We start from the raw sequence: 22,090 nt of genomic DNA on the forward strand, positions 1-22,090 counted from the left end.
TTACATATGTATAATAAGGGTTATGTTTTAATTGTAGTGCATCACACAACGACATATCTTTTTGTTTAGATAGCAGTAGGAGATATTTGTCTTTGTTAAATGGCTTCCCCAGGCTTTTCAGTATACTTGTATATACAGTATGTATTGAGCACATAATTTTTTCAGTAACAACCAACTGGAACCTACTGGTGATGAAAGTGAGAATGTTGTGTGCTGACAGCTTTAAATTCTTAGAAGTAATTAAGTTCTAACACCCAATGTGAAGGTAATATATTAAGAATCTATTCTGTATTCACAGCCCTGATTGGAGCCTGTGGTGGGAACTACACAAAGGATTCTGCTGTTATCTACTCACCGGATTTTCCCGACTCTTATGGATCAGGAAAAGCCTGTTATTGGACAATTCAAGTTCCAGGAGCTTCTCTAATCCATTTTAACTTCACTTTCTTTGACATTAAAGACTCAAGAGATATGGTGGAGCTCCTGGATGGTTATACAAAGCAGGTTCTAGTACGCTTCGATGGCAGGAACCACCCAACACATAGCTTCAACATCTCATTAGATTTTATCATCTTGTATTTTTTTTCTGATCGCATCAATCAGGCCCAGGGATTTGCTGTTGTATACCAAGGTAAGGTGTATTTTTTTATTCATTCTTGTATAGTCACTATCAATTAATAGGGGAAAATGTGATCAAGGATTAAGATTGCAGTTTTTCACCTTTATTGCGTGGTAAGAAGTTATTGGACAGCTGCAACAAAATGTAATTGCAGCAGGAGGTGTCTGTATGAAATGGACTACTCCTTGCTGCATTTATCATCCAAGTGCAGTGTCTGTAGACCCTGCCTCAGATCACCATCACAGCCAACGTGACCGTTGCTCCACTGGCCAGGCAGCATAAGCTAGAGCTTCCCTCAGCGTGACCTGTGCATGGTCCCTTGCGAAGCCAGGAAATCTGTGTTCACCGACGCAGACCCTGGCCTTGTCCCTACCGGAAAACTGGGACAACATGCCCTAGTTTCCGGGAACGGTGGCCAGCCACGCCCCCGCTCAAACAATTATGCTGCGCTTCGGGGAGACTGTGAACAAGATCACAGGGCTTGTTCTGCACATGTGCAGAAGGGGCCCTGCACCTGCACAGGCCCATGAACATTGGAGATGTATACTAACCATCAGGTTAGTGTACAACAGGCCCTAGGTTTTTCTTAGTGTATTGACTTCAACCTTCAAATGTGTGTAAGGCAGAACACAGTGAATCAGAAAACGACTAACACCACTTCTATTGACCAGACCATATAGTATATTAAACGTATGCACTTTTACCACTCCATTTGGGGTAGCAGTTGTACTACCCCACTCAATATATATACACACTATAATGCCCTGTGTTGCTTGTCTTTAATTTATTTTTATCTGTCTCCCCCACACCTTCTCTAACTCTGTCTCTTTTCTCTTGACACTTTTTCCCTACCTCCTTCTCTCCTCCCCGCCCTAACACTCAATTTTCCTGCTTCTCACCCCACTGTCTCTCTCTCTTCATCACGCCTTCACTGTCTCCTTTGTGTTTCTGACACTGGTGGGAGGGGTCAGAGGTCATAAAAACTGTCATTACATTCCAACTTGATGACATAATTTTTATCAGCAGTCAGTTTTATTATATACATTGCATTTATTCACAGAGTTTCAACAATAGGACAGGTTAAACAGAAATGTGAAGTGTCACACACAAAGAAATTTGAATGGGCTTATCCTTCTGTATGGTAAATGGGGAAAATAAACAGCTATTAAAGAGGGAGTCAGGGGGCTGTCAAATCCTTTGTCAGGTGTTACCCTTTTTAGGTTGAATTCAGCACACCATTTTTACTGTAATAAAACCAAGGTGTGTAATGTGTAAAACAAAGAAACAAACTCTAGTCTTAAAGTACAAGCTTTATTGTATCCAATCCATTAGAATTTATAGCATCTGGATAACATATATTTTACACGTGTGTCTATAGTATGTATTTTGCATGACAGGAGGGTTTATCATGTATGTTTTAACAGCTGTTGAAAGTACACAGGAGTAGAACAAGTCCGGTCTGTTACTACCAAAAGAATGTGTATGTGAGCTGCAAAGCATTCTGTTGTTGGAGAATTTCAATAGCATTCGAGGTATAAAGTTTCTCTTCTCTTTGAGAGGGTTCTCCATTGTAGGGTCAATTATCTTCCATGCGACCCTCCCTACCTATAAAAAGAGGGAACAGGCAGCTGTAGAGAACATTATTGTCTGGTATCTAAGGGTGTTATTGTAACAAGACTGTAGAATGATCCCATATTGAATAGAACTGCAGCATTCCAGGTAACCAGCCAAGCATAAATATCTGTCTTTTAAAGTCCCACCTGGCATCCGTTACACAGGTTGGTTACCGAGGTTTCTCTGTTTCATCAATATAAAATGAATTCCTACTATTCTTATTCTTACATGTGTAGAGGGAGAGTCTGTGGTAATCATGTCACATGGCCATGATAATGGCTATCATTGTCATAGTTTTTAATATAAAGGACATTTGATCTTCTGCCTGCTGACGCAGACAGGCACATTATTATAAAGTTTTACCAGAAACACAAATAATATCCTGCACAGGACAAAAATGTAATTCAATTTATAGACCAGCAATTTAGTACCTTCTAATAATTACAGTAGTTACCAAATTTTGTGTATAGCTGGAGGTGCTCCCTGGAATCGAATATATCAGCCAATGTGCAGCAAGTGATTCCTTTGTGGGGCACTCTTTTATAATAAATTAATTCATATAATTGATATAAGGAAATATACATGATTACAATATAACTTTTTATCAGTCCCACCTTAAAGAGATTGGGGATTATTTTGGCTCTGATTATGAAAATATGATAGAGTCACCCATCAATAAACACCCATAAATACCATATAGTTGATACCAGAAAATGACCATAATTAAAACATAACTTTTAATCGGATCCTTAATTATTATGACTCTGATTATGAAAATATGATAGAGTCACCCAGCAATAAGCACACATAAATATCATATCCATCAATAAGCACACATAAATATATTAGACATTCTGTAATTGTGTATGAAATAATTACCTTGTGGTGATCATATTTATTCATTAACAATATATCCCCTAATGGGTAAAATAGGCATGTTTAGCAGTTAGTACATTCACTCCCTTTCTTCATGAATTCATTTATGTAGTAGCACTATTTGCAACCAACATACACATAAATTAGAATTTAATGCTTCTAAAAACGGTTTTGATAAATGTTGCAGATATAGTGTATACATACAGGACAGATATAGTCTCAATATACTTTTGTTATATGAGAGATAGTTTGTTTTATCTCTGTCTTTCTCTCAACCATAAATGCCAGCAATTCAGTATCATGTATTAGAAACAAATAATAGACAATAAATAATAACTAAATGACACACCTAGTTATATATACATTGTTGCAGCCCCTGTCTCCTGTGATTATTATTTATACTTCATGGAAAAACAATTGGGGGAAAATACATGAACACTGCTATTCATAAATGAGCTGGCAGCAAGAACCAAAGAGGTTCAAAAAGGACAGATAAATGATTAGGTATGGTGTGAGGGTCCGGTTCCTTCTGCTTTCCGAGGTCTTCAAATTGAGCGGACCTGGGATGAGAGAGGTACACACAGCAGCACCATTGGAAACAAAAGGGAGCCGTGAGGGACAGTGCAACCGAGTATGGTGTTAGGCGGCCCTGTTTCTTAAAGTATTGCAGGAGCCGGATGCACCATCGGGGTAAGTCATGACCCACCTGAAAGAGAAATACCTGACTTGAAGAAAATCCGTCTCAGAGGAGCCTGCTGCCTGCCGCAAACACTCTCCACCTGCAGCGGGGAAGTGCCAGAGAGACAGTACGCATGTTTCATCACAGTTGGGCTTGTTCACCTGTCACCCTGTAAAAGTTATATTGTAATTATGTATATTTCCTGATATCAATTATATGAATTAATTTATTATAAAAGAGAGCCCCACAAAGAAATCACACTGCACACTGGCCAAGGCCAATGGAAGGTTTTATTCTGAGTAAATTATTACAAAGTAATTATTCTTTGTTAGAGAGAGTGCTTGGCGCTGTCTCTCTTTCCTTAGCTGCTGGGCATTAGGACCCGGAGCAGTAGCCAGTGGCACAACCTCTGACCTGCCAGCTGCTTCTTTCTCCTCAGTGTCCAGTGTGTAACGAAGACTGTATATAGCATACAGAGACCCCAAACTAAACTGTGCCACCCGCGCTGTGTATTATACACATAACCCGCTGCCACCACTGCATATATAGGCACCAGTGCTTATAGTTTGTATGTGTGCACTAGAAGTGCACCTCAACACCCAGCATTACCCTATATGCTTCTGGCTGCAATTAGATACCCTTGCATCCTGTACCTGTTGCATAGTGTCTTATCATGGTTCTGGTTCTATCTGTTAATAAACCATTCTCTGGTTAAGTTTCTCTCCCGCATGGACTGACTTCCATCGCACAGCACTGCCACCTACTACCACCGTAGAATCTTCCAATACTTTTTACCACTTCACATTTTGTTGACAAATGCGATCTACCAATGAATCAGGCACACTGGGGCATTGGTACAGTTGACCAATAGTAACAACAGTAACGGGGCCTGGTCTTCCCCTTTTCAAACTCAATAGTGCAAGGATAACCTTGACAGTGTATCAAGAAACCTGTAATTTTTTTATTGAGCTTGGGATAAACACTTGGAGCATGAGGCTTATCATGATAATTTAGAGTAAGAAGTGGTCTACAAAAGATATTAGAGAATTATACAGAGCCAATTGATCTGAGGTTTAATCTGCCATTTATTGAAAACATACTTTAAAGTTTTACCCAAGTGACTGTTATAGCTGAAATTAATTACTGGGGGAAAGCTGTACTTATTTGCAGCTAGATGCACGGTACGCTGGATCTTTTAGTGCTGGAGCTCAGGGAGACATGATGCTGGGCTCCTCCATACCCAGGGGATGATCCGTCATCTGAGAGTATTCCCGGTGATTCAGGACTTCTCAGAATGCTTGTCTAATAGCCTTACACAGCAGTCATTTGTCATCACCAGTCCAGCTTCAGTCAGTGTAGATGATTTAGAAATGATACAAACGTTTTACCAGCAATAATGGGTTAAATTTAATAACATACATTTATTATACTATTCACAGGAACAAAAAAAAAAATCTATATATACAAATGAATCTGGAATGTTAAAACATTTACAGTATATCTGAGTGTTATAGCAATTTGTGTAATTCAAATCTGTCACATAAAGTGGGAGTGATTTTGCCATATTCAAGCTGTACCTTACTGTTTAATGCAGTTGCTGATAGATGCTAGCTGAGCCACAGTACTCTGTGACACCTTCCGATTCTTTTACTTTACCATCAGTTACCATAGCAGATTTTTTCAGAAATTGGAACGAATGCCCATGAACGGGATTGCCCATCCTCACTTGAATGAGTTAATGAACAACGGAACGATCACTGTTCCGTCCTTCCTTGACTTACCACAGGATGCTAGCGATTATGCTAGGTTTCATGTGCACCACATTAAACCACACGATCGTCGCTAGGGACCGCAGAAGTGCGCAATCGCCAGTACACACTGAGCGATGTAGGCAATTTGTCATTACAAAATGGAAATTCGGCCCAACATTGCTACAGTGTGTACCCAGCTTATTCTCCCTCCTGATGTAGCACCCCTGGCAGCTATCACAGTTAGTAATCCTTTTGGAAGTGTCAACTGATTATAATGAGTTGTAGCAATACTTTCCCTCCTATAAAAATTCTTCAAGCTGGGCCAGCTTAGTTGGGCAACAACAGGATGCAGTTTTGAGGTCTTGCTACAGATAATCTGGCTGGTCCACTAGGGCACAGGTTCTCAAACTCGGTCCTCAGGACCCCAAACAGTGCATGTTTTCCAGGTCTCCTCATAGAATCAAAGTGATATAATTATCTCCACCTGTAGACTTTTCAAATGTGTCAGTGAGTAATGAATACATCTGTGCACCTGCTGGGTGACCTGGAAAACATGACCTGTGTGGGGTCCTGAGGACCGAGTTTGAGAACCACTGCACTAGGGACATAGATTCCCTTAATTTTAAGCCACTTCATTAGTGTTCCTGTGGAGTGCTTTTTATCATTGCCATGCTGAAAGGCACTCTTCATCCCTAAATTAAGCTTTTTGGCAGAAAGTATTCTACAGCATTTTCCCACCAGACATCTTCCTTTCAGTTGTGAAAAATGAAATGCATCCCCATAACATTATGCTACCGCTGCCATACTTGGTAGGGATGGTTATGCCTGGTTGATGTGCTGTATAAGTACAGTATATATAAGTATACACACTTTCCAACAAATTTCTCCAGTGTCTTCTACATGGCGTTTTGCGGAAAAGGATATTTTTTCATGCATTATTTCCATTAAAGCTCTCTTTGTTGAATACCACGGAGATTGTTGACCCATGTACATTATGACCTGTTGTAGCCTCTGACTTCTGTAGCCATTGCTTTAATGGCTTGCACTAGCCCAACTAAGGTCCCTCTTTGTCCTGCATCCAGGTTTCAGGGAAAGCCTAAGATAGCCAGTGCAATGTATTTTTTTTCATCTCAAGACAATATATGTTACAAATTAGGTTTGACTACTTTGTCAAAATAGAATAACACAATCGTAAAAAGTTGTTCTATCATAATGGTCTAGATGTAGGACTTACGTAATGAGCCTGAAGGAACCAAAAAAATCTCTTTAATCTTGAGTATGCATTATACCTTCTCTACTGAACTTTCATTTGTCTTTACTTCAACAGCATTCAAGGAGAGAACCGTGGAAAAGCCTCTATTATCTAACCAAACGCAGACAGAGCTGATAACTCAAACAGCCAACCTCAGCATCAATGCAGCACGGTCTTCAAAGATTCTGTATGTCATAACAACTAGCCCAAGCCGGCCAACTGGGCAAGTGCCAAGTAAGACATTTCCAACCATCTGATTTATCTTATTACTGATGGAAGAGCAAGCGTTGTGCGACAAGCAATCAGCTGCAAAACATTCAGCCACTTTATATTGGGTCAGATCAGTCACAGGGAACTGGGATTATTTATTAGAAGAAAGTGGGGCCATCCCTTGGCAAGTTGGCTCAGTATCCAGTTATAGATTAAATATAATAATGTATTAAGTTCTAAATATAAATATATCTGAGAAGATAAGTATCAGCTGCTCACATTGTAAGAGGTGATATATAAGTATAAGAAGCACAACACAGTGAATAAATGTCTTAGTGTACTTGTCCCATTGTATTCAAGTCATAAAACACATAGGGGCATATATTTCAATTAATATTTAGCATTTTTGTGTACAGGAGGCCGTAGCATATATCTGAGATGTCTGCTGTGGTCATCCATGTTCAACCTGATGGGGGCTGCTTTATTGCTGAGTTTACCAAGCTCCGGAATGCAAAGCATTACGGAACGTGTCACCTGTAGCTAATGTCATCTATAGGCTACACTCCGAAGTACTTACCGGGAGAGAGATCTGTATGATTCTGCCACAGCAATGGCCATCTGCGCAAGTGCGGTTAGCAGACCGTGCATGCTCAGTTGCCCCGTGGGATCCAGATGAAGAAGTGAAGTGATTGCATTAGCGATAACTTCACTTCTAACACATCGTAGGGACAGGCTCCTTTCAGAGCCCATGTCCCTGAATGTTTCTTCGTACATTCAGGTGAACAATACTTTCTTATTGCCATGATAGACTGCAATAACATATTATCATCGGATATAGAACCCGATAATTAATAAATATGCCCCATAGAGGTGCATAGTGCAATACAATACTAAATAAGCTAACATATAAGTGTTTAGTAATACAGTAGGTAACCACTTTTTATGCATCTTTATCAATTGCAAGCAAAAAATTCCATTTATTCTTTACCAGAAAAAAATATTTATTTTCTTTATAAGATATTACCAAAATAGTGTGATACCATCATAATCCGTAAAATGTGTAAAACAAAGGATACACTCACATGTGTACAGGAAACAAACTAGTAGGGTTATGTTCCATTAACACGATCTACAACATCAGAATGGGGCCATGAATTATGTATATAATATGTCTGAAAATCACATTTATAACATACAGTATTTGATGAGACTACTGCTCACTTCATCAGACAAGTGGTGATGAACCCCTGATGGGAGCGATTATAGTGCTTTCTATAGTGCTATTGGGTGAAGCAGGTGGGTAGTAACAGGACAGGGACTGTTAGTTTGCTTAAGAGTCACTTGACACTAATTAAATACCATTAATGTTTAAAACATATACTAAAAAGTGAATTAAAAGGAAAAAAAATTAAATTCTGCTAGTGGCAATTTAGACCTGAAACACAGCTGCTTAATGTAACCTGCATCAGTTCTAATTGATGTCAGAGAAGCCATGTTAATTGACAGCTGATACTGTAATAATTATCACAAATCTAACATCTATATATCACCTCTTAAATGGTGAGTAGTTTATATTTATCTTCTGATATATATTTACTTTTAAATGTTTTACACTATTACATTTCATCTATTTTTCTGGTATAGCGATGGGCAACATCATCATCTTTTTCTTATAATAAGAGTCTCTTTTATTCCCTCTTGGCTACACGTGAGATTAGGAAATATTGATGGAGAAAGGATCATCTGGTGCTAGACTGAAATCCCTTCTGCTATTTATTATAAGTATGAATTAAATTACAGTATAAAACATGGCAAGAAAGGTACAGGGTCTGCAATCCACCATACAGATTTATGTATACAAGTACAGTGACACATGACAGAAATAAAGATATTAAAGTAAAATTAATATTATTTTCCCTATACTTTTTAACATTATCAGACTAAGCTTATATATAAAATTCATTGGTCAGTTTGTTTGTCTGTCCGGTTATGCATTCAGACACCGATTGGGATGAAACCAACGTGAGGTGCTCCAGTGTTTTAGGGGGGTTAGGGTCCTGGTCAGACCTCCCGTTGGTGTACGCTGTGCAGAACTTTGAACCGGGGAGCCTGTTCTAAACCTTCCACTGGATGGATTTGAACAAAAACTTCACAGAGTGGTTTCATTGGATCCCAGAAGACATACTAGGGGGTTGAGTTCCGGTCGGACCTCCCATTAATGTACGCTTGGCAGAACTGTGATCCGAGAAGCCTGTTCTGGGCCTTCCACTGGATGGATTTGGATGAAAACTTTACAGAGGGGTGACAATTGGTCTGGGATGCCTAATGGAATGTTTGGGGTCTTGGTTGGCCCTCATGTTGGAGTGCGCCAGGCAGATGTTTGACCCAGGGAGCCTGTTCTGGGCCTTCCACTGGATGAATTTGGACAACATCACATAATATATATACTAGCTGAAGTACCAGGTGTTGCCTGGGTTTAAATCTTCAAGTTAGTAAGTTAGGCATCCAAGACCAATTGCCACCCCTCTGTGAAGTTTTCATCCAAATCCATCCAGTGGAAGGCCCAGAACAGGCTCCTTGGGTCACACTTCTGCCAAGCATACACCAATGAGAAGTCCGACCGGGAGCTCAACCTCCTAGTATATCTTCTGGGATCCAATGTTACCACTCTGTGAAGTTTTCGTCCATATCCATCCAGGGGAAGGCTCAGAACAGGCTCCCTGGTTTAAACTTCTGCCCAGCATACACCAACGGGAGGTCTGACCGGGACCGGGACCCTAACCCCCCTAAAACTTGGCCAGGATCCAACTGGACCATCTCAAATTGGTTTCATCCCAACTGTTGCATGTAATACCTGGGAGACCCTTGAATTTTGTGGTGTTCTCCCTGACTCTTGGGAGAGCAGGGAATCCTCCTGGATCCTGGCCACATGTGGGCAGTGCTTGGTGGTGTGATATCCTTTGATCCACATCATCCTGACTCCGGCACTTACAGTACAATACCACTTGGTTCCAAAAGGTGGCCAGTATGATATGTCATAGAAATGGGCAATATGGACACTGGTAGATGGAGTGGGGAGGGAAAGACAGTAGCAGTGCTGACAATAGTATTTTTTGTTCAAATATGCAACATGGCTACTAGTAACTGGCCACAATTCATTTGCTAATATCATTAATCGCTATAATAACAATGTGTTATGAAGCCACAATGCTGGCTTGCAGTGGCTAACTGCAGGCCACTGGTATAATGGCAGGTGCATAGCACATCATTATAAGTATATTTAAGTACTTGTTTTACACTTAAAACAGAGCGGCCTTTCCAAAAGTGCAAAATGTATTCGTTGTAGAACTGGCATACAGGTTTGTATATTTGTACTCTCTCACCACATCTAAGCCTGAATGAACTGCTTGACAGGCAGATATCCTCATTACTATACTACCAGTGCTTAAGCCTCAAGCGAATATATCAGTCAAAATACAGTATTATCTTTGACAAACTGTTGTGCGTAACACAAAGTAACTATAAATACATGTTATGAATTACTGATACTTATGTTTCTGAATTTCACTTTCTGTTTTTCTATAGGTTGGACAATCTATGCACTCACAGCTCTCCTAATTTTGACCATCATTGCTATATTGGTAAAAGCACTTCTACACCTAAATATAAAGTAAGTTGATTGCATTTGATATAAAAGATGCATGCATTGTATAAGCTAATGCTATTATAACTAAACATGTTTTTTCATTGGTGTGATATATATTATTTTTACACTGAAAATGATCATGCTAATTCTTTATCTAGTGATGAGAATCAGAAAGATAAGTAATATCTGTAGCCTGAAACATTAATCTTGCATTCGATCCTCTCTCTTACTCGTGTAAGAGCGTAATGTTTTCTTACACAGAACACCTTTACTGTATACATTTTGCAACCAGATGTACCACTAACATATGTATATGTCAGGCAGGGGGATTGTAAATAATGTGTGCTGCCATCCACTTTACAAATGCCTGTGTACATTGGATATTTCCGTTGTGCTATGTATGAAAGGCTGACGCCTAGTATGGACAGTGGTAACCATGTGTTTTGCATGGGGATGCTAACTATCACCTATTTCACAAGAACTTGTACTGCTGATGTCCTCCGATCAATATCGCCATCAACATCTCTGGGAAGTGGGGAGTGGAAAAAGGAAAAAATACTTTATTAAAATAAATCTTACGTCAATTTGAAAAAATAAATAAAATTTTTTTTCTATATTTTTTTTCTATATTTCTAATAAAATCTGCTCCTTGAAGCCCAAGTCCAGGCTTCCAGAGCTGTGCATATGTGTATCCCAGGTCACTTATGTGCCCCTGGACTGTCTGGCAATAGAAACCTTTGTTATCTGGCCGTAATGATAAATAGGGACCGTTGACTTTCCAGCTGTATACAGACACAAAAGCACCTCAGCAAACCTCTGGAACCAAATAGCCGATGACAATAAAGACCAATAAAAAAAGTATAGTGTCATATCCATTACCACTGATTTAAGATCCCAGAAATGTATGTATATTCTGAACATAACTGAATACATATGTAGGGAGGGAATCGGTATGGAATCCCGGCTGCTGTATGGCCGGCAGTTCGATTCCCGGCAGCGGCAGCCTGACAGATCAGCAGAGCCCGGCAGCGGAAGCCCGACAGCGCTGGAAATCCCGATCGTCCCTAAGGTAAGTATAAACTAACCTAACCACCTAACCCTAACCCTCCTTAGGGATGCCTAACCCTATCCTCCCCTCTAATTGCCTAACCCTAACCCCCCCCTTCCTCGCTGTCGAAACCTAAGTCCCCCGGGGGGGTGCCTAACCCTAACCCCCCTTTCCCCTAGCCTAACCCTCCCGATGGGGTGCCTGACCCTAAGTCCCCCCCGGGTGCCCTAAACCTAACCCTCCCCCCCACGGCTGTCCACTAGCGGCGCCCGGCATCCCTTTGATTGGGATACCGAGCGCCGGTCTCCCGGCGTCGGGTAAATGACAGGCGTCTTGATATAGACGCCGGTCATTTATCCCACACCGGGATAAAGCAGCCGGGAAGCCGGCTGTCGGTATTAAGGCAGCCGATTTCCCGACTGCATACCGTAGGGAGAGCTTTAGCTTAGTCAAAAAACTATAGCTCTTAATTTTCCACATGGTATTCTCCAGAATTTACCATATCATTGTCCTTATCCAAGCACCCTGGTTTTATTGTTCTGCTGTATCACAGATGCATCCTCTCAATAGTTTGATCACACTCCAATTCTAACCTTTAACGGTCTGTGACAAAAACATTCTTTCCCCTGGCAAATTAATGGCTTTGCACCTATTTATGTCTCATTGGCTTCTGAAACAACCACCCTCCCGAAATAATATATATCTATACACTATATCTATGTATCTCTTTTTTTTTTTTACAAAACTAGCCACAATTTATTTCTTCTCATTGAAACTGTGCAGCACATAAATCTGTAATATGAGATCACATTATCCAAGAGGCAATCAATGTGCTTAAAAAAATGCCAGCAATAACTAATTTCCTAACTGGAACCCCAATTAACTGATCTACAAAAAGAACATAAATCTCATCTTGATGGGATTTACAGCCTCAAATTCTAGAAGTCAGTTTGAACCAATGGCTTATTACAATGGTTGAATCAAAGGAAAATAAATCAGTGATGACAACTCTCTTCTATTCTCAAGGACAGGTCAGAGTGTATGTTGGCCAGAAACCTTTGTGTACATCCCCTTCCCTGGCATACAGGCCCTTCCTAATCTACAGCTTGCAGATGGTTCTCACTCTCAAGTCATTTTGAAAGGAAGATACTATTTATTTACTATTAGCACATTTTAGCATACCCATACCCCATTCTTTTATTCATCTCCTGACTGTTATCACCCAATCACATTATTATATAGAATTTGTTTTTTAAACAACTTTTTCTTTATTGAAGCATGAGAGCATCAATAGGGCCTGAATCAGACCTGCTCGCAAGCGGGTCAATGGTCCACTACTGCGCATGCGCTGCCTCCGGCGTGCGCATGCTCAAGACCCGTCCAGCGACGGCAGCTCCGTCGCTCCGGGTCCTGCTACAAGACGGGGTGGCTGTCGGTGGTGAGTGACAGCTCGCCCCGTTTTGTAGGCGGGGAGGGGGGATGGCTGCACAAACGCAGGCATTCCCTTAGGAACGCCTGGCGTTTGTGGGCGACCCTACTGACATCGCTAGTGATGTCAGTAGTGGACTTCCTGCTCTATTAGAGCAGGAAGTCCACCGGGCTTGCAGGAGCCGAGACCCTACGACAGGGTCTCGTCGCAAGCCCGATGGTCGCGACGGACTCCAGGCCGCTCGCACAAGCTGTGGGTGGTCACCCACAGCTTTGCGAGCGGGCTGGAGAAAAAAAAAAACACGCCCTGATTCATAGCGTGCGCTCGCTAGCAGCGAGTGGCTCTGAATCAGGCCCATAGTACAGGTATACCACTGGGACAGTAAAAAGTATAGACATAAGGCAAGATTCATGTGACCAGTATCCCATTGAGTAAATATACTGGGTAACACAAGCACGTGATCAAAATGAAAAAAAAAAAATAATAATAAAGAACATTAAAACAATAAATAGGATTTTAAAATTCCTGAGCAAATTAGTTTCTTTTTCTTTTAACTATTTCCTTATTTTAGCCCCTCATTCCATAAACAGCAAGTTGTTTTCATTCTAAAGCAAAAAACTTTAATAGAAATATTACCAAGCTCAGCTACTTGTTACTGTGTGATTGGCTTGGAGCATGTTTTTTAGCAGTGCAATTTAAATACAGGCTTTAACATCATCTGTGATTGCCTGTTATTATTTTGGACATGATTGAGAGATGTGCGCTAAAGGCACAGTAGCTGCCGCTATGCTAAAATATGCTAATTCTGCAGGAGGCATCAGAAGTCAAAAGACGCCTACTGCCGGCGATCGTGTCACCATCGTGACCTTCGGTTGCAGCATTGGCCATCTGAGGGGTTGATTTAGATTTAGACGCTAGGGCGATATTTCTGCAGTTGTTTTTTATTAAATTGGGAATGCGTCGGAGCCGCAGTGCTCTTGACCAGTTTCAGTGCCCTGGGCTGTGCAGCCTGATTGACAGGCTGCAGCTGTTATGGGGCGGGTATGGGCAGCGACGGGATGTGTTACGGGCATGTCAGCCCTGTTTACAACACGAGCCGAGGCCAGTGTCTGCATTTCTCAACGCAGATTTACTGGCCTCGACAGTGGAGATGAGGCATCCATTCTGAGTAGCCTTAGACCTCAGGTGGCCGATGCTGTGACCAAAGTCCATGATGGTGATTCAATGCTGCATCTACAGAAGCAGCACTCGGATCTGAGATGTCGACAGTGGGTGTCCTTTGACTTCAGACGCCTCCTACGGCATGAGCATATTATAGCACAGCAGCTGCGTCCAAAGATGCAGCAGCTGTGCCTTTAGCGTACATCTCTGAATCAGAGCCTTAGGCTACACAGAATGGCCACATCATCTCCAGTGCCGAGGCCAGTAAATCTGCATCGGAAGATACAGCCTCGGCACGGGTCGAAATCTGTGCTGACATGCCCCCATCATCCCTGCCACCCCAAATGCCGCAACCTGTCAATCTGCAGTGTCCAGGGCACTATGACCGGAGCACCAGCACCATTGCTGGACATGGAGCACTGCAGCTCCTGGAATGTATGAAGGAGAAACCGCCATGTATGAAAGAGTCCCTCCATTTCTGATCTATGGGGGCTGCAAATCTGTCAGATTCACCAAGTTTCGCATTCCAGGGCTTGGTCCCGATAGGATAACACCATCTCCAGATGGCATTGTCCTATAGTAGCCTACGGGCTGCCATTTCCCAAACATTACTGGGAGAGTGTTTCTCCGGAACTATCCCTGGCTATGTGGCCCCTGCATTTGCGTGGTCTGCTGACTGCGCATGCCCTGAACGGCCCCGGATCATGATATAAAAGTGCTTTCACAATCATTTCACTTATTTACACGTCACAGGGATGGGCACCTTTCGGAGCCCCTGTCCCTACATGTGATTTTTAGTATATTCGGGCAAATTGGAGTTTATTGTTGCTGCAAATAGCGGCAATAAGAAAGTCTGATTATGTGGTCTGAAATATGCCCCATAGACTAAATTGGAATTCATTCACTGTATAACCATGCAACAAAATTAAGTCTGTCAACATTAATAGTGAAATTCATAATAGTTCAAATTGTCATATTGTATTAATTAAACAAAAATCTTGAATCCCTTCAGTTGTAAATTACATTTGACTTAAACTAGTAATGTTCTAATGGATACTGTGACTAACACAATGCATTTATACTACAACACCATTCATAATTACAGCCACATATTTTGAATGGGAAATAACAATTTGCTGTCAGTCAGATCTATGTAACTTCCCAGCTTTTTACATTTTTTGTCCCCTTTAATTTAGCCCATATGTTTTTTAATTTAGGATTTCTTTTTAAAATATATTTTTAGCAATTTCTAACTATTGCTGATTTGATATATTGAAGTTAATGATTCATTAGTGCAGTACAAAGGTCAAAATCAGAACGGATAATGTCCTCTCTTGGTTGTGATCCATGGAGCACCTTGAGTTTGGATAAGGGCAGATGAATATAAAAATCTGCTGCCTTCTTCGTACCAGCTGGCCTGCCCTGTGGTGAAGAGCAAGCCAAGAACAATACATTGTATTGCAAGTTTGGATCTTAATGTCAGCCCACCTGCAATAAACAAATTGGTTCCTTGGTAATAGACCTTAGAGAGGTTGTAAGCCAGTGACTATGGACCTTTCCGTGAGAGTCATGTGTAGAAAGCTGGTAAGAGGAAGTGTGGTTGGAGAAAGTATGTGAACGTAGGTTGTTTACAAGGGCAGACAGTTACAACAAAATACAACCATATGTATATTTTTTATTTTACTCGAAAATTTGGAAAGACATTTTGTCTTTTTTTCCACTTTGGGGTGGAACTATAACTGAATTTTGTTCACTTCACCACATTTTATGTGTAGCTATTGGAAATAATTACAATAAAAGTTATTATATTAAACTTTTATTCTGCTCATAGGAACTATTGAAATTGGATTTGACACAAAAAAGGATTAAATCTCAATTTATCTTTTTAAGGGCTCAGAGGTTGGCATCACCCACCAGTTTGGACAACTGCCACCGAGGATCTGCAGGAGAAATTTGGAGCATATTCTACAAACCTTCCACATCAATCTCCATTTTTCCAAAGAAGATTAAGAGTTCACACGACGATCGCAATCCATTAGTAGGCGAATAAATTGCACTTTGGTCAAGACATTTCAAAACTGCAGAGCTATATCAGGAGACTCCTGCCATCTCTGTACTTATGAATGAGTTTAATAAATATATATTTATGATCTTCTGATATGGACTAACTACTATGGGCTTCCAATACAAGGATGAGGACATATTTCTGTCCCAGAAGCGTTTAGGTCCCATACAATCCTACAATTAAAAGATCTAGTGAAGACTTGGCAAATGCTTTGGGACATACTATAGCTAATTGTGCAGGTCAGGGAGAACAATTTATTTGGTTGGGATGGAAGGAACCACAGCTCAATGCTGCAGGCGTTACATACAATCACCTGCCTCTACTCAGCAGGGTACCCCATATTGGAAAAGGATATCTGATTTTCCTTCAGGTTTCGCTTCTTTTTAAAATATATTTATGAACTTCGAACTTAAATATGGAGCACCAGAAATTGTCTGGATTTCTAACTGCATCATGGACAACCACAGTAATGATGGATTTTTTGTATTGTGTATATTTTTCCATAAATCAAAGCTGGAACTGTCATATTATGAGCCAAACAAGAACAGTTTCCCTCTCATTCTAGAGTTTACGTTGTCGCACAGAATGAATGGATGGATACTGTACACGGGACTGAGATTTCAAGAAGATCCCTTCCCCTACATCATGCATGGGTGTTTTTGTTTTTTATTTTTTGTACCATTTTTATCTCCTGCTAATGATGCATGAAATGAGTGTCAGAGTTTATGGGGCCACTAGATAACTAATTATATAAACATGCATATTTGTACCCAGATATGAGTTCATACTTTAAGCTTACATTCTATATCACTGTCTGTCCCGTATGTGTTTGTCAGCATCATCCATCAAACCTTCTAAGATAAAGAATCCAAACGTTCATATTGTGCCTTGCCATTGCTTGATTGTTTAACGTCCATAACAATCTAGGTCTCCCCTGAAGTCACTAAAGTTGCCCAACAGGGGACAGATCCTGCCATGCAGCCTAAGTGCCTAACACAATCTGTCTTTGGCCACACTCATGGGTCACTGATTTGGATAGAACCAGCCAATTTTCGCTTAGTCAGGACAGTTGGCTCACAATCAGGCTCAATCTGTAACTGCACAGATTACAGTTATCAGCCCATTAGATACAATTTACAGTATATTTTTTTTGGCGTAGACATCCCATAGCAGCAACGGGTATCATGTGGCAATATCTGAATATTATAGTGCTTAATCAATAGGTCATGTACACAAAAAGGAACAACAGTAGAGAAAAGATGTTTTGTTTTTTTACATTACAAAGCAGCACACCTATATCACAGCTTAGGTTGTGCTACTGGCCTGATATCACACCATGTGCAGTCTGAAAATAACTCTGATGGCCAATAATAATCCAACTGAAATCAGCCAGATCATTATCAGGCTACTTGGTAAATTCTGGATACAGCTATTGGCCTGTGTGCGCCACCACAAGCTTCAGTGAGGATTGGCCTGTGTCTTTGGCCAGCTTAAAGGGTAACAATTTAGATCAGGCATCTGCAGAGCTGTGCAATCTAGAACAGAGGCTTGTAAACCATATTTATTTTACTGGAGACTACTTTGCGCCACTTAAAGGGGTAATCCACTTTTTGACAACCACTTTAATATATAAAGCATCCTGCCATTCACTTGTGAGTGGAATATTGGGAATCAAGCCTGACACCTTCACCAGTTACCTAAAGTTATGAAACAGATCATGCTGTTGCTGAGTCTGGAGGGTTATAATAGCCTGATATGTATTGCAGTATAGCTGCAGTGAAATGCAAATGTCACCACCTTTAGCTAACAGGAAGGTTCTCAAGATGGATGATTGGATTATGATGGATGGATCAAATGTGGATGACTGCTATAAAGGCCCATATTAAATTTGAGGCGAAAAGTCCAGACTTTTCGCCTGCTGTACTTTTCGCTTCCTTCGCCTGTTTTCCAGGCGGAAAACTATCGCACACGTGCCCGTTTATCCCCCTAATTCATTTCCATGGACATGAAAACGGGACCCGGCGAAACTGGAAACGGCGAAAAAATTTGTCAAGTTTCCGAAAATCATCCTTGGACCCCCTTATAGATGTCCAGACATGGGGGATCACTATGGGTACCCCCGTTTTTGCATGCTAAAGGGAAGTTAGGCTTTTAAAAAGCCGCGGCAGGTGCATAAATGCGGCTTTGAAGAAGGTGATGTAGAAGAGCATTTAGCAATTTTTTTTGTAAAAATAACTATGCCTATCAAATTTGGGGTACTTGAAAATGGGTGCAAGCATATTTTTAAGTCCCTAAAATATATTTTTTTTTATTCTGCAAAAATGCACCTGCCGCTATCACCCGCATTGAAGAAAACACCTGTCGCATACTTAGGAACCCCTCTGGATTAAATTTAGCTATTTTAGAAGTCTTTTCCCTCATTTTTTTTTTCTTAACCCCAAAATGTAAAATATTTTTTTGGGGTGTCCCAATTTTTTTCTTTTTTTTGTAACTTTTTTTTAACATACGTTAGTTTTAGGGGCCATTCCCAGGGTGCGGGCTATTTTTTTAAGCTTGCACCCCTAAACTCCAATTCTGCACTTTTATTCACCAGCTAAACACTGGAGAAAAATTATCCCCGTTTTTTTACAAAGACTTTTCGCACCGGCGAAAAGTCTTTGTAATTGAATACGGGGATAATTACAATAGGCGAAAATGACGTCATTTGCAATAAATTATCGGGTTTTCGCCTGTAATTGAATACAGGCCTAAGACTGGCTAATTTGCCTGGACACATAGTACAGTGACATGATGGCACAACATATGAATATATTGTAGAACATGGAGGTTTTTGGGAGAGAGGAAGATGATTCAGTAGATATAACTATTATATTTATATAACAAATAGACTTTTCTAGAGCACTCAACACAAATAATCCTTTATATGCCCAAATGAGCTTGGAGTCTTCTGTTGGTAAATCATCCTCGTGTCTCTGCTATAAAGGTTGTGCAATTAAGCCCTGAGCTTGTTCCTTCTCCAAATATTTATAATGGGAGCTGAAGGCTGACAGAGAGACACAAATTTCTTTTTAAATAATGTTAAGGGTGCAATGCATTAACCTGATGTGTATCTGTCACAGGAACAAAGCTCCTTTTATACATCTCTAAACACTCATTGTAAGAGGCATTTTACAATGGTTTTGATGATGATAGTTGATGATTGCCAGTGATGCGCTGATAAAATGCTTGAAAGCTATTGGGGTTTTAAGGGGTATATTTACTAAAGTGAGAGTTTTCAGAAGAGGAGCTATTGCCCATAGTAACCAATCAGATTCTATCTATTATCTTCTAGAAGGTGCTAGTTAAATGTTAAGTAGATTCTGATTGGTTGGTAAGATCTCCATTTCTAAAAACTCTCACTTTAGTAAATATACCCCTGAAAGATCAACAATATTTTGGCTCTTCCTATTTGTTGCTTTTCTCCAGCTACTCCACCGCTTGACAAAAAAATGCAAGTTTATCCAATATGAAAAGGCATCTTGTAATGTTCTCAGATGTATGTGTCAATGTTTTCCTTAATGTGATATATGTATAGGTGTTTGACTTTGTACAGCATGTGGCGTTGTTAGCTGCTCTGTGCAAACTACTGTTTTCTGGTGTCAGATATTTTAGGCTCTAAAACGCTCCCTGGGTTGCCAGCAATAGACAGGGTGTCTGATGTGCACAAATTAAAATATTTCCTTAAAAACAACATCCCTGTCACACACACACACATTATATATATATATATATATATATATATATATATACATACATACATACATACATATATACACACACAGTATCTTACAAGTACAAGTACATATGAACCAAATACCGCATATAAATTGGAGTAAATTTTCTAAAGTGCAGGTATGCAAAAGTAAAGATGTTGCCCAACCAATCAATTTGTAGATATTATTTTGAAGAACGTACCAGAGGAATCATAGTTAGAACCTGATTTGTTGTTGCTATAGGCAATGCATTCACTTTTGCAAACCCACACCTCAGTAAATTTAACCCGTGTGGGTATATTTACTAAAGTGAGAGTTTTTAGAAGTGGAGATGTTGCCAATAGCAACCAATCAGATTTTACTTAACATTTAACTAGCACCTTCTAGTTGACAAAAGCTAGGATCTGATTGGTAGCTATGGGCAACATCTCCACATCTAAAAACGCTCGTTTTAGTAACTTTACCCCGTAGACTCTTCAGTCACATTCTCAACCCATGGTTCATACAAGGACACCATTTTTATTTCAATACCACCAATGTGTATGTATATATGTGTGTACATATATATATATATATATATATATATATATATATGTATATGTCTATGTCTTTGGCCTCTATGTACTAAAGCTTGATGAGAGATAAAATTGTGAGAGAAAAAGTATTAACCAATCAGCTCCTAATTGGCATTTTTCAAACACAACTTGTAAAATGTAAGTTAGAATCTGATTGGTTAGTGCTTTATCTCTCACGATTTTATCTCTCTCCAGTCTTTGATACATAGGCCCCTGGAGTCTGTATCTCCAGTCCTTTTTGTATTTGTCAGTACTGTTCCCAGTTATCACTGGCAGTCACCCACACCTACCAGATGCAGTGCAATGAGAGAAGGTTGGTCTGACAGTTGTCACAAGAAATGTCTGCTGGAAGTCAGTGCAATCTGCCAATGAGTGAACATCCCATTTTGAGGAGTAACACGCAAAAATGTATTTGATCATTTTGTTGCACTGCTATATATAAATGTCCATTCAAAAACTGTTGTGATGTATTTGGGAATATTTTTTTTTTAAGCCGTCCCCTCATCTGTGTTATGTTATATCCAGCAACTGTGATATAAATTTTATAACAAAATAACTTGTTGGCTCAATTTGTTTGTACACATCGGGCATGTAACATAATTAGCAATGTCTAATTGCCAAGATGGATATTATAAAAATGTTTTAAGAACTAAAACGTCTTTTCTCAGCACCCTTTGCCACAAAGGAAACATAGGAAGCACAAGATATGTAACCGTGTAAGATATGTAACCGTGTAAGATATGTAACAGTGTAAGATATGTAACCGTGTAAGATATGTAGCAGTGCAAATGCCTGCATGCTCTCAGAGATGTAGACTAATGCCGCCACAGTTGTACACAGTGGTTGTGTGAAAATCTGCAAATGTCACTGCTGTCTGGATTTGTATTAAGATGCCCACCGACAGCTTCACAAATCCAGGCATCTGCCTACAAAGACGCAGCACTGATCGCAGATTAGTTGATATCGGCCTTCTCAGTAACTATATGGTTGCGCAGAACAGCCGTGCAATTGAGACAATGGAGCCATTTTTACTGTGTACGGATTAGCAGCCGCAGGCCTGCGTTCCAGATGCCACACCCCTTTCCCCGTCGCCTCCCACAAATGGTCCCTGCCTGTCAATCACTTTGCGAATAAATCCTTACTGTGAGCAACATTGGTAATGAAACTTGATGCATTAACAATGCGACTTAGATGCATGTACAGGCAGCACAGATGGTGTAACGGTTAGCATTACTGCCTCACAGCACTGAGGTCGTTGGTTTGATTCCCACCACGGCCCTACCTGTGTGGAGTTTGTATATTCTCCCTGCGCTTGCGTGGGTTTCCTCCGGGTACTCCGGTTTCCTCCCACACTCCAAAAATATACTGGTAGGTTAATCGGCTCCCAACACAAATTAACCCATGTGTGTATGT

At 40.4% G+C, this 22,090-nt stretch overlaps 1 protein-coding gene across 1 annotated transcript in view; it reads left to right on the forward strand.

Annotated features, from left to right (window-relative positions):
* Positions 1-20,753, forward strand: part of KREMEN1 (kringle containing transmembrane protein 1) — a 203,706-nt gene extending 182,953 nt beyond the window's left edge. Inside the window, exons 6-9 of the mRNA XM_088449112.1 lie at positions 299-631; positions 6,867-7,025; positions 10,587-10,671; positions 16,176-20,753. Coding sequence (XP_088305238.1) covers positions 299-631; positions 6,867-7,025; positions 10,587-10,671; positions 16,176-16,335 — 737 coding nt within the window. The 3' untranslated portion in view covers positions 16,336-20,753. The remainder of the gene's footprint in view (positions 1-298; positions 632-6,866; positions 7,026-10,586; positions 10,672-16,175) is intronic.
* The last annotated feature ends 1,337 nt before the right edge of the window (positions 20,754-22,090 follow it).

Source organism: Taudactylus pleione, unplaced genomic scaffold (genome assembly GCF_031769625.1).
Source record: "Taudactylus pleione unplaced genomic scaffold, aTauple2 ptg000479l, whole genome shotgun sequence".
In the NCBI taxonomy this organism is placed as follows: Eukaryota; Metazoa; Chordata; class Amphibia; order Anura; family Myobatrachidae; genus Taudactylus; species Taudactylus pleione.